The following is a 13,267-nucleotide window of genomic DNA, read 5'->3' as shown; positions in this document are numbered from 1 at the left end:
TTATATTAACAACCAGAACGTGTACAAATAATTTTGTCTTAATGTGTTATGGGGTCCAAAGTGACTTACATATGTGTGTTCCCTGAGATTAGACACTTATTTTTTGCTCTGCAGCAAAGCCAATGAAGTCACTGTGCAGTGTTTTATTACACCTGATTTCCACTAAAAACTGGTTAAAAATGTATTAAAATCTGACCCCTGTTTTCTCTGAACTGTTTCTCGTGGGACTCAGGGGTATTTTTAAGAGGATGTTTAATTACTGTATTACAGGCCTCAAATAATTGTTGTATGAGGAAGTGAGAGAATGTCTTTTCAGATCAGCACAGACATTGCTGGGATCTTGATTAGGTCACTGGTCAGAGAGAATTTCTTTCCTGTCCTTTCCCAGTACAACTTCCTCAAAATGTGGAAAAGCACCTGCTGCTTCTAGGATATAAGCCTGGAAATTTTATTGTTTCATGAGGGAGAGCCCTGCAGCAGGATGGGATTTACCTGTGGTTAGCATGTAGATGGAATTGTATTTATTTATTTATTTATGTATTTCTTAGCTATTTTCATTTTTTTTTATTCTCCTGTACCTAAGTGTACAAACTATTCCACACATTAGACTTTAATAGCTATGTTTGTTTGTTCTTATTACTGTAACAGTCAACTCAAAAATAAATCATAAAAAAAGCATACGGGAATAAATCAAGGAAAGACAATTCCAGATAAGAGACAAAAATGTTTTCTGCCACGGATGACGTGTCTCAATGTGGAGGTTACAAGGAAGTGAAAGTTAACTGAGATGGTAACGGGAAGTTGGAAGTTCTGGTAAGTTGAGATGCCAATTGTCATGGTGTGTGAATGACAGATAATCAACATGCAACATTTATTACAAATGGCATAAAGTATAATAAAAAATAAAAAAAAACAGACAGGTCATATTATAATCCTCAATAGCTGACTATAGCCAAGCCACAATAAAGATTTAGCTATGAAAAGATGGTTAATCAATCTTGCACAATGACAATTAATAAAATCTGATTTAGTTTTCCAGCTTTTACTGAGCCATTCTTCATACGGTTCTCAAACGTTTTCAGCGTGCCAACCCCTTTTTGTATGGCGCATTCCTTCGCGCCCCCCAAAGAAAATAAATGACAAAAAACAATTCTAAAACTCAACATTTTAATAATAAAAAAAAAACATTAAATTATACAAAGTAGTGCTTTTGGTTAGTAATAGTAGCTTTTTTTTAGATTTAATTACACAGAATTCCTCATAAATTTATGTATTTTATAAAATGTCATAAAACTGGGGTCCCTCTGGCACCATCTCGCGGCCCCGCCCCCTTTTTCAGAAACACTGACGTACACTAAATGATTAACATCACAATTTTAATACATTTATCATAAATTATATTATTATGAGATATTATCTTCAAGGAGCAAAAATACATGTAAAAAATATATTAATTACTACTCATTTCTTGGAATAAAGGGGAAATGGTCACGTCACGTGTGGGCGTGTCTGGGAAAATTTCCCTTGTACCACACTAGTCTTATCAGAGGAGCCGTGTCTTCAAGAATCAGAGCTGCCTGCACTGACGTTTGTTTTCAGTGTGTTGTGTCTGTGAGGTTATTTTCAAAGATCCGTTACCATCATGAGGACATTTTACACTCTTTGTATTGTGGTAAGTGACCGCTCGTGTCATTTCAATGCGTTTCGCTTTAAAACTGCTAATATTTATAATGTTCACGATGCTGTTAGTTACATTGTAACTTGCATTGTAGTGTTTCTTCAGTATTGTTACTTCAACATTGTAACATTGTATCGCTACTTCGTTCGGGGGCTATTAAATGGATTTATGGAGTATTGTTGTTGATGCATTACTTTCACTTTCGTTTTGAATAAGTAGAATGGGACGGAATATATACATACATACGGATCTAAATAAGTGGTATCAGTTGTTTGCATTGTCTATTGTTGATCTTTGCATAGTGTGTTGTTGAATATTCTTTTAAAGCATGCGTTTATACAAAAACTGCTGTTTGTCAATGCCACTGTGTGGTGGGGAGTGTCTGGTACTTTCCGTCTGCGCAGTATCGTTTCAGTTTTGATATCCCCCCGTGATCTGTTGGGTTTCAGACACGACCCAGGCTCAGACATGAAATACATTTAAATATGACGCAGTTACTTTGTGGCCGTCTTAACCTGTCTGTTTCAATTCCCATGATCTTAAAAATGCTTTAATTATAAGGTGTTCCTTAAATGTTTGTAGTTATTTTGTCCCTACTGGAAAATCCAGCTAAGGCCAGTATAAGCTGGTAGCTGTTTTAAGGTGGCAGTAGCTGGTTTAAGCTGGTCCCCCCAGCCTGGCAAAGCTGGTCAGGCTGGTGGGTCAGCTGGTCTTCCAGCCTGACCAGCTAAGTCCTGCTAGACCAACTTTGACACACCAGCAATACCAGCTAAATCCAAGCTGGGAGACCAGCTAAAACCAGCTCACCAGCTTCTGCTGGTCTTAGCAGGGTAGACAAACGTAATTGTGCCAACATAAAATTTGGAAATGAATAATGAATGACAGCAGCCTATACGGGCTCAAAAAAGGAAAGTCTTTCAATAGTTTTTTAAAATCATCTCATAGATTTTAGATCTCAAGTTTGATGAAATCCAACCCTACTGAAAAATCCAGCAAAGACCAACATAAGCTGGTAGCTGTTTTTTGCTGCTTAAAGGTGGCAGTAGGTGGTTTAAGATGCCCCATCAACCTGGCAAAGCTGGTGGGTCAGCTGGTCTTCCAGTCTGACCAGCTAAGTCCAGCTAGACCAGTTTAACAAGTGACCAAAACACAGCTAGACCAGCTTATGCTGACTTAGCTGGATTTTCCAGAAAGAGAAATTGTACTATTTCTAGCAGTGTGACTACAACCCTTCTGAAAATCCAGCTAAGACCAGCATACGTTTGGTAGCTGGTTTTAGCCGATTTAAGGTGGCAGTAGCTGGTTTAAGCTGGTCCTATTAGTCTGGCAAAGCTGGTCAAGCTGGTGGGTCAGCTGGTCTTCTTTAAATCCAGCTAAAAAAGTGACAAAAGCACAGCTAGATCAGCTTGCTACACCAGCTAAACCAAGCTGGGAGACCAGCTAAAACCAGCTCACCGGCTTTTTTAGTAGAGAATAGATGCTTTATTATTATTTTAAAAAGTGGGGGGTAATAAAAAATAAGCCAGCGATTCCAAACTTTTTAAAATTGTAATTTTATGACACTTGTTTTTAGATTTGTATATTAATATCCTTTCAGATGTCTATGAAAATTTACAGGGTTAAGGTTATGAATTATGTTATCTCCTATAAGAATAAAATGTTGTTTTCTTTAAATAATGTTTTTCTCTCCCTTTTACCCCTAACAGGTCACATTGGTTTACCTTGTGTCGTCTTGTGAAGAGGAAACACATTATGAGAAGAATGGCAAATGCTGCAAGAAGTGTGGACCAGGTCTGTTTATAATTTGTATTATAACGAAAGTATCACCACAAATCTCACATCATTTGCTTTCAAGCAGATAAGAAGAATATTACACTATATAATGCATATAGCTGCATACACCGATTAGCAATAACATTATGACCACCTGAAAGTCACTAAGACCCTTATGCTTATGGCTGATCGGTGTATATATAATGTATAGCTGCATCTGTAATTATATGCATTATTGGTGAATATATGTGAATATATGTATAATATGTTTTAGTCCTATTCTATTGGATGTGATCCTGTACTGTTTGTATGCATTAACAATGAATGTGTTACAGGAAAGAGGATGATGATGAATGATGACTGTATGGACCCGAGGTGTCAGGACTGTTCAGAAGGAGAATATCAAAGCGGATACACAACTGAGACCAAATGCAAGCCCCAACCCAGCTGTGACACCAGTGAGTAAAACTATTATAAACGAAATATTAAAAACAAATCTTGATTAATAAAAGTGTTATTTGTTCAAATAAATGTATCTTAAATATTTTGACTGTTCTGGATAATGTATTGAACAGATTATGTTTTGAAATTCAAACTCACTCTTTCTCTTGCTTTGGTTTTTAATAGATTTAAATTTTCTGCCACAAATCACTCCCATTCCCAAGGACATTCTTAGTGTATGCAAATGCAAACCTGGGTACTTCTGTACCCAAGACGATGACTGCAGCGTTTGTAGGCCACACAAAGTCTGCAGCGCAGGACAGAAAATCCTCAAAGCTGGTTCGTATACATGCTGTCTAATGTAATGTATACCTTCAAACTCTGCAGAAGCGTATTTATACATTTGGTGAAAAATGATTGAATCTAAAATCTGACTAAAAATAGATTCATGACTCATCCAATGTGAAGTCATTTGCGCTGAACACATATCAACAAACTTTAAAGGTGGAATAAGTAATTTCCACAAAAACATTTTTGTTATGCAGATTAAAAAGTTTCTCAGATCCGGAAAGCAATCACTAAATTAAGTGATCTAAATGTATTTAAAAAAAAAGATTTTGTCTGTAGAAGGTGAAAGACCATAAAATGTATTATTCATCATGTAAGCAAAGTCAACGGTAATAACAATATGTTTGATTTTATTTATTTTTTGGCTATGGTTACACGCCTAGTAAATTTTTGTTTTTTGCCTTGTTTTAGCCTAGACGTCTGGGCTGTGTTTGTACGATTATTAGACATCTTTAAAATGCAAAATTGCTGACTCCACCTTTAATCTTTTCATTTCACTGTATTTTCACAGGTTCACCAGTTAGTGATACAGTTTGTGAAAACTGTCAAATCGGGACATTTAGCATAAACAATTCAGCCACCACCTGTGAAAAATGGACAACGTATGTGAAAGCTTACTCATATAACGCACCTTGTGTGCTTGTATTAACAAAAAAGGATTAAGAGCATGTCTTTTAACTAGCTGTGTTTTTCATTTTGCCTCTCTAGATGTGATTCTGGATATGAAGAGAAAACTCCAGGCACTTCAACTTCAGACAGGATCTGTGGTGAGACCTTTAACTTATTTGATCACCAAAAAATGTAATTATTAAAGTCAGTTAGTATGTGAAAGAGTAAACGTGGTATACAGTACAGAAGTGAAACCTGAGAACTTTACGTGGGTGAAGCCTAGTTCCTAAATTGGTGAACAAGAAGGATACCAGGGGCCTCATTTATAAAGCTTGCGTACCCACGCAAAGGTTGTGATCTATAAAAAACAATGGGCTTGCAGGGTGGGATCTGATTATGATTCATGTACGCACACTTATAGGTGATCTGTGACTTATACAGGGAACATTGCTTTGTTTTATAAGTCTAAATATTTTTTGGCGTATGCCATTTTCGGCTTTTGTGCATACGTAGACTTTTAGTAAGGATCCCACGCGCACAGTTTTATAAATGAGACCCCAGACGACTATAACATTTTGTCAGTATTGATGTTTTGATTATAATATTAATGTAGATTTTGTTTGTTAAATGTTTTGTTTTTCAGAAAAGGGTACGCCCTCTAACCGGGGTGCCATTTTGGGAGCAGTTTTTGGAGTTCTGTCGCTGATAGTCACAGCAATTATTATAATGTTTTTTCTCAAAAAGAGTAAGTAACCTAATTTATCTTCAGTGCCGAAACATATTTTGCTTATGACAGCTCACAGGGTTCCCACATGTCCTTAAAAACGTTGGAAGTTTTAGAAAATATACATACAAAGATACAGGCCTTGAATCTATTTCTAAAAAAATCCATATTATTCTCTGTGTAGTGTAGGATAATATCATAAAACTTCTAGACTTTTTAAGCACAGGTGTTCACTTTAAATGCTTATATCTTCTGTATGCGAATGTTGATTCATACTAAAATGCTTTTTGCATAGTTGTGTTTGACACATGAAAACGTGTCGGGTTACATATGTAACTATTGTTCCCTGAGAAGGGAACGACACGCTGCGTCTCCCTTGCCATACTTCCTGCGCCCCTGTAACACCGTTTTTGGCAATATTTCAGATAGCGATATACTTCCTGGCTCCTGCGTCACCCCTTCTTTGTCGTAAAGCCTCACCATTGAATTTGATATACACATTCAGACACACTAAAGTGCGATTTATAGTCGTGCATAGGTCCTACGGCGTAGCTACGGCGTAGGCTATCCGTAGCCTGTGTGTAGCTCTGCGTAGCCTGACGCGCACCTCACAAAATTTCTAACAGCGCGTCAGCTCTACGCGGACCGTAAGCGCTGTGATTGGTCCACCAGAACCCCTCCCGTCAGGTAAAAAACTGCGTCATAAGTATTTCCGTTTGAGATGGTGAAAACAAAGATGAGCCAAGTTGAGGAGTGATTTAACTCTAACTGAAACATAAGTCGCTGTTTATTTACTTCCATCATTGCTGGTCTTCTCAAATTATACACAACAAGTTGCTATTTCTTCTTCGTTTGTGGGTTAACTTGCTTAGCTTCTTCTTCTGTGACGACTTCTGCTGCTACTGTGGTTACACGCGTGATTACTGCCAACCAGCGGTTTCGCGTGTGTTTGCACGTCGACGCGGACGGCGACGCACAAGTATAAATGAAAACCTGCGCGGAACCTACGCCGTCGCTGCTACGCCGTAGGACCTACGCACGACTATAAATCGCCCTTTACCCCTGGAGGCACCCCTAAAGTGTCACTGCAGTAACGCAGCATGAGTTCCCTCAAAAGGGAACTGTAACAATGTAGCTTAAAAGGTAACACGATGTAACCTTGCTCTCACTTGAAATGTGTCCCCACATTTAGTCCTAAAATTTTGAAGGTATTGGTCCTTGAGGTCCTTGAATTTGAAGTGGGAACTAAGGTGTGGGAACCCTGAGCTCAGCTTTGATATTCTCAAATAGGCGCACAATATTAAGATTTTACAAAAAACGAGTTTAAGCATTTTTAACACTTGCCATTTTTGCTCTGTTTCAGAAAAACACTTGACATGGGTAAATATTTTCTTCTTTAAATGTTTCATGTCTTTTCCATCCAGATATATTGTTACACAAAGGCATCTACAGTTTATTGGTGTTGTGTTTAATAAATGCTTCTGTTTTAAGTTACAGAATAAACTAAAAAGAACTCAACTAAAAGAAGACCCTTCAGTAGCTGAGCCATTTAATGCACAGCAGCCTGAGGAAGATGTAGACAACACTGCACCTGTGAGCCCCACATCAAGTAACGTTACGGAAAACGGGAATATTTTAGTGCAAGAGGATGGCAAACAATCAGTCCTTTCGAGTACTGAAACACGCCCATTTTCAGAGAACACCTTCCTCTAAAATCTGCTCCCGGTATGCTACAATCAACATAAAGAGCATTACATTACAAGCCACTGCTTTACTCTAAATGTAGTACAACTCTGCATGTCACGATATTCACTAACATTGCTTTTGGTTGTAAATCTTAAGTGTTAAAGCTGAAACAGTATCTTTGCAAACATACACCCGTTACGGTACAACCAGCAACACTGTTATGAAATGCATGTAGACAAAATTACAAATTAGTTGTGAAAGCAATGAAGCAGTGTTAATGTAGCTCAACTGGTAGAGCACGGCACTTGAAACACGAGGTTTAGGGTTAAACCCAGTAACAACAGTTGTATAATATATACAGTGAATGCATCTGTCTGGATCTGTCAAAATGTAAAATATGGGAGTAACACTAGTCAAGCGATAAAAGGACAGATGCGTGCTAAAGAAAATGTTTATGGTTTTATGCTTTCCAAAAAAAAAACAGAAGAAATTTGAGAAAAGCCTTTACTACAGTGCACATGGTTAACAATTACTCCATGTCACAACAACATTAATGCAATGAAACTAAAACTACATAAAAAATCAATTTCTATCCCAATGTTATTGTTTTTATGTTTTTGGCATTTCATACTTGAAAATTATGAAGTACAAGACTATGTGTAAGTAGTTAAAGGTTTGCATATGTGTTTATTTTTTTATTTTGTAACTTTATTATTGTTTATTTGCTGTAAGATAGATGTCTACGATGTTATATCGGCTGCCTTTCTTCGTAGTATGTAAATATTTTACTGTACATTTTATCTTTATTCGTTATATGAACATGCTTTTGTTTCAGAAAAAAATTTACATAATAAATCAGTGATATGAAAACTTTCCTATGAGCCTGCTTCTTTGTAAATACGTGTCACCTATAAAAATAAACTATACTAGTCAAACTTTTAAAGGGGCCATGGCTCTTGACTTTTTTAAGATGACAAATAAATGTTTGGTGTCCCCAGAGCACATATGTGAAGTTTTAGCTCAAAATACCATATAAATAATTTATTATAACATGTTAAAATTGCCACTTTGTAGGTGTGTGCAAAAATGTGCCGTTTTGGGTGTGTCATTTAAAATGCAAATGAGCTGATGAAATTCAAACACTGATCACAATGATGGTGGTTTGTTGCAATTAAAACTCAATTGTGCTTTTCTTTGCACAGTGCAATGGCAGTGCTGTGGTTGGATAGTGCAGATTATTATTATAATAAGAGCTCCTTATGACATCATAAGGAGAGCCAAATTTCAACGACCGATTTTTCATGTACTTGTGGAGAACTAAGAAAACTAAGTTACTGGGTTTATCTTTTTCACATTTTCTAAGTTGATAGAAGCACTGGGGACCCAATCATAGCACTTAAACATTTTCATGCCATGACCCCTTTAAAGGGAATCAAACCCTTTTCTAATGGTTGTCTTAAAACCAATACCTGTTCTTGTCTCAAGACAACTTTGATTAACCTTTTTGATCCATTTAAAATGTTGACTAGTATATTAACTGATGTAAAACTCTATTGGAGAATAGTGCGATACTCTTCCTGTCCACTAGAGGCTGCTGTTGTATATTAGAGGTGCATTAACATAATAAATGTCCAGCTGGAGGCAAATTATAGATTTCATTTGAACACATATTCAGCATTTAACCGAACTCCTACCTTTTTTTTAAGTTGTCATGGTAAAGTTATTTTGTTCAGATCCAATGTTCACTTATAGTTTCGCATGCATATAAACAAAAGTAGTTTGTTAAACTATAAAGCTGTACTGCCCAAAGCATATGACCATATGCTCAGATCAGAAACCCCTTGTTTGACACGTTTGATGGCTGATACAGGCATTGTATCTCACACCATTGTTCAACACCTCAATCCTTATCTCAATATCACAGCCTTTTGCCTGTCATGTTTAGACTGGGATTACACATCATTTGGGCCACTGAAAAGGGGGCATGGAAGAGATTGTGCCCAGTGTGTGTTAGCTGTGAATTGTGTGCTTCGGGGGATGAATGGGAGGGGCTCCTTTTTTGTACCCAGGGGTTTTCTCATTATCCTCGGATTAACAGGCCACAGGCCTTTGAATTTACATGAAGACCTAAAGAAGACTGGCAAGCAAGAGTTTTCCTTTTATCATTCTTTCTGCAGAGGGGAGGTCACAAAAACAGAATATTGTCCTAGGGTCTAATCTCATTGGTGTGTTTGTGTCGAAGAGATTTATAAAAGAAACCAAAGCATGCCAGATTTTTGTTGTCAGATTGCCCTTGACAATTGAGTTTTTATTTAGGCATACACTGTAAACAAAAAAAAATTTGAAACTACGTTTTGCAAGTCAATTTAACCTAAGTTTTGACGTAAAACAGTTGACATAACTTATAAAAAGTTAAAATTGTTTAACTTAATTTGTTAAGTATTCATTACTTGTTATATTTAATTTTCTGATCCTTCAATTTGAAGTTTTGTCTTAACCATAGGAGCTAATTTTAATGGTTTGTTTATCATTGCAATTAGCATTAATTAGTGTAATTTTTTTTTTTACTTCTAAACTTTTTTAGTATATATTTTATTTATTTTTAGCATTAAGATTTTGACTTCTTTGTTTACATAAATACAGTTTTTCCCAACTTTGCTATTTAACTTCACTGCAAATTGCATGACTTTTATTACTTGCACGTTTAACTTGACTTCTTTTGTTAAAACTATTTTCTCACAAGTCTCTTTGTTCAGGTTTGATCCTTTAGCACCTATCCTTAAATACTACATGTTACTAAAGGTAAAAAAGCCTCCGGCACATTTGGTCTGTCAAGTCGTGACTAAACAGGAGAATAATCTTAATTATCACCCTTTAGTAGGGAACAATTCGTCTCTTTAATCCGCACAGCTTTGAATTGTTTTAACAGATCACAGCCAGATATGCAAATCCCTTAATAGTAGTCTACTTACTGATAACATGAGGTCTAAATCCAGCCTTGAAGTGAAACGCTTTGAACGCCTTGATCTGCTTCTACATCTGCCAATTCCTCTTTAGCCACATCAATTACCATACATAGAGTTTAGCAGGTAAATCTTACGAAGTGATCTTAGAAAAACTGTTTACTATATAATTATGACAACGCGTTCAAAATTGTTGTAAATGAGTCTACACACCTGACCGCACATCCAACCACAGATAACTACATTTCGTATACAATGCAAATATTTTTTTAAAGTCTTATGTTATGAAAAAGTATTATGTAATAAAATAAATATACCTATTTGATCAATATTGATTTCTTTTTATAATATTGCTGTTAGCACCCATTTATAAAGTCCGTTTCTCAATCTGAAGGCTGCAGCGTCATCAATGATACGTCATCAAGCCTGATTTATTTACGTTAGCTGAGCATTACATTCGCAAGTCATACGTATATTACAGCAATTTACGATTAACCAAAAATAATACTCAATTTTATAATTGTTAATATTTTGAAATAAGACAGTAATGATGACGTATGCAGCCTTGATATTCGACCTCCGGATGCTGCAGCCTTCGGATTGAGAAACAGCCCAAAACGTCACCATTTCTAAACTCTGATTGGCTGAGGTGAAAGCGAAAAATTGCACGTAAATTTAAATCATGTTTTACGTTGCTTACAAGCAGTAAACATACAGTTATGCTAAACAAATGTTATATTACTTGAAAAATAACTTTCTACAACATTTTAGTGTGTAGCCTATTATAATAGCTAAATGCTATACCGCAGTTTCGTTTATCTTGTTTTCGTTTAAACTTAAGTGAATTCCTGAAGCAATTTTACAGTTAGCAATAATATATTAAAAGTACAGTTAAAACCTTATCAAATCTATTCAAAACGTTACACAAATTAATTTTAGCATCTTAAAATTGTCAAATTACCATTGACCGTGAACAAAACGTATTAAATTTTAATTGTTTTATTTTAGCAAAAATAAGTCAGCACATCAGTTAAATGCATTTATAATTTAAACAAAATAAATGTACAATATTTACACACAAAACTTTGGTTTTTAAACCAGCCATTGCAATAAATCTTGTAGGCAAACTTCCACAACAATAAAGTTCCCAAGGATTTAAAGGTTTTAAAGTGCAAGATTGAGTCTATAGTGTCTTAGAAAAACCCGTTTCATGAATTATTTCTGCTTGAGAAGATCGTGTGTGGAGAGGTTGACAGGCGAATATGTTTCCCTTGAAGGCCAGCCAGCCCACCATTTCCCAAAATCTGGAAGAAGTTTCATATCGTTTGGTTTCTTGACAATGTCTGAGGTCGCGGTTTCAGCAAGCGACCATATTTTGGGTTTTTGGACTTCAGCATCTTGCTTACACACTTCGCTCCTGTTTTCACATGAAGTCTCGGACTTCACACTTTCCTTATGGTCAAGTCCTTCTGCTAGACGCTCGTTTGACACATCTACATCCTCCTCATCAATTGTCTGAGGATCGATCTCATCCTCATCTTCTGCGTCTTTTCTCAATGAACCCTCTTCTTCGCTCTCACCGTCCTCTTCCTCATCCTCCTCGTCAGACTTTCCTTTGGAGGCCCAGCTGACCCGGTTCTCCTTCTTGAGGCGACGCCGAGCGTTGGCGAACCACGTCGAAACTTGTGTGAGGCTCATTTTGGTGACGATGGCAAGCATGATCTTTTCTCCTTTGGTGGGATATGGATTTTTCAGGTGCTCGCTGAGCCAGGCTTTCAATGCGCTCGTGCTCTCCCGGGTGGCCACTTTGGTTACCCGGCTGGGGTCATCCGCTGGCATGGGGCGATACGGAGCGTAATAGGGTCCACCACGACTGAGAAGAGCTTGGTGATACGATGATGCAGTCTTGATATCATAAGCATTGCTCTGAAAACAAGAAAAAGATTCGTTTTAAAAATATGAACATAAGATTTTTTCAAGGTAGCCTATCATAATTGCAATATTAAACACATTGCATCAATTATATCATACTCAATAAACAAGATGCTTTTGTCAATTACAAAATGTCAAAATGGAAGTGATTAAAAACACAAAAACGCAGCATACTACTTACAATGTGTGCCAGGTGTCCTGGATGAGGGTATGGGATGAAACTGTACCCTGGTATTCCTGAGAAAGGTAAGGGCATCCCAGTCATGCCCACCATATGTGCCGGTGGCTGTTGCATTCCTGGTGGGCAGCCCAATAATTGATATCCAGCGGGCATGTTAATGTTTCTGTCCATGAAGAAGTTTCCAAACCCGGTTGGTGAAGCAGGCATCCTTACTCCCTGAGCTCTGGTGTTTAAATGATATTCCCCTCATAGTCGCTGGCTCTCTTTATAGGACGAGCGGCAACAGTGGGAGGTGCCAGACAGTTGATTGACAGCTGTGCTCCAAAGCTCTGGGGCGCTGGGCTTTCACTTGGATTAAATCCCTTCAAAGGAGAATTTCGGTTGTTCCTTTTAACGGCCTCTAAAAGTCTTTAAAACAAGGATGCTTATCTAATTCTTAATCCGTATGAAGAGAGCAAAATATTAGGGAAGCATTTGAATGCATTCGCATTTTAGAAATGTTCTTAACTGGAAATTCTGGAATGCATGTTTTGATGTTGTCCCACATTAGAATAAACATCAATGTCATGATAAAATAATAAAATAATTTATTTTATTGGGCAATAAGTTAATTATTATTTGATTTAGTTGTGTGTTCAAAAACAAAAAATTATATTATTTTTTTTTAATGTAATTTTTAATTTTTTGAAAACATTTTATATTGATTCTACGCAATCTTTTCCGATTACATGTACGATTTTCTAAGTAATTAAATGAAACTCAAAAGGAAAACTTGCCCATGTCATTGAAAGCCATCGGAACACCTTTAAATGTCGCACATTAACAGCTTACAATAAACTTTTCTCCATCTTGCTGAGACTGTTTCATCTTGTCGTCTGAGCAAACCGATACAACACACAACATGACAAGCGATTATCAGAATTTGATTAGCA

At 36.7% G+C, this 13,267-nt stretch overlaps 2 protein-coding genes across 4 annotated transcripts; one reads left to right on the top strand and one right to left on the bottom strand.

Moving 5' to 3' along the window:
• The first annotated feature begins 1,510 nt into the window (after positions 1–1,510).
• Positions 1,511–8,134, top strand: cd40 (CD40 molecule, TNF receptor superfamily member 5). Of its 3 annotated transcripts, XR_010543846.2 has the most exons (10): positions 1,511–1,672; positions 3,385–3,469; positions 3,787–3,909; positions 4,079–4,231; positions 4,752–4,842; positions 4,949–5,007; positions 5,493–5,594; positions 6,937–6,953; positions 7,065–7,716; positions 7,747–8,134. XR_010543846.2 is itself a non-coding variant. In XM_065285253.2 (9 exons), exons 1-9 carry the CDS (start codon positions 1,643–1,645, stop codon positions 7,284–7,286), a joined length of 876 nt encoding a protein of 291 aa, XP_065141325.1. In that variant the 5' UTR covers positions 1,511–1,642; the 3' UTR covers positions 7,287–8,134. The 3 variants fall into 3 exon arrangements, 2 of the variants coding, with proteins under 2 accessions (XP_065141325.1, XP_065141323.1); XM_065285253.2 differs by having other exon boundaries at positions 7,071–8,134; XM_065285251.2 differs by having other exon boundaries at positions 7,065–8,134.
• Positions 8,135–11,260: 3,126 nt separating this feature from the next.
• Positions 11,261–12,831, bottom strand: irx7 (iroquois homeobox 7). Its single transcript, XM_065286637.2, has 2 exons — positions 12,336–12,831; positions 11,261–12,148 (listed from the first exon to the last, which is right to left on the bottom strand). Exons 1-2 carry the CDS (start codon positions 12,540–12,542, stop codon positions 11,438–11,440), a joined length of 918 nt encoding a protein of 305 aa, XP_065142709.1. The 5' UTR covers positions 12,543–12,831; the 3' UTR covers positions 11,261–11,437.
• Positions 12,832–13,267: the final 436 nt, after the last annotated feature.

This window comes from Paramisgurnus dabryanus, chromosome 21 (genome assembly GCF_030506205.2).
Source record: "Paramisgurnus dabryanus chromosome 21, PD_genome_1.1, whole genome shotgun sequence".
Lineage (NCBI taxonomy): Eukaryota > Metazoa > Chordata > Actinopteri > Cypriniformes > Cobitidae > Paramisgurnus > Paramisgurnus dabryanus.
This window is presented reverse-complemented; position numbering and strand designations above follow the sequence as displayed.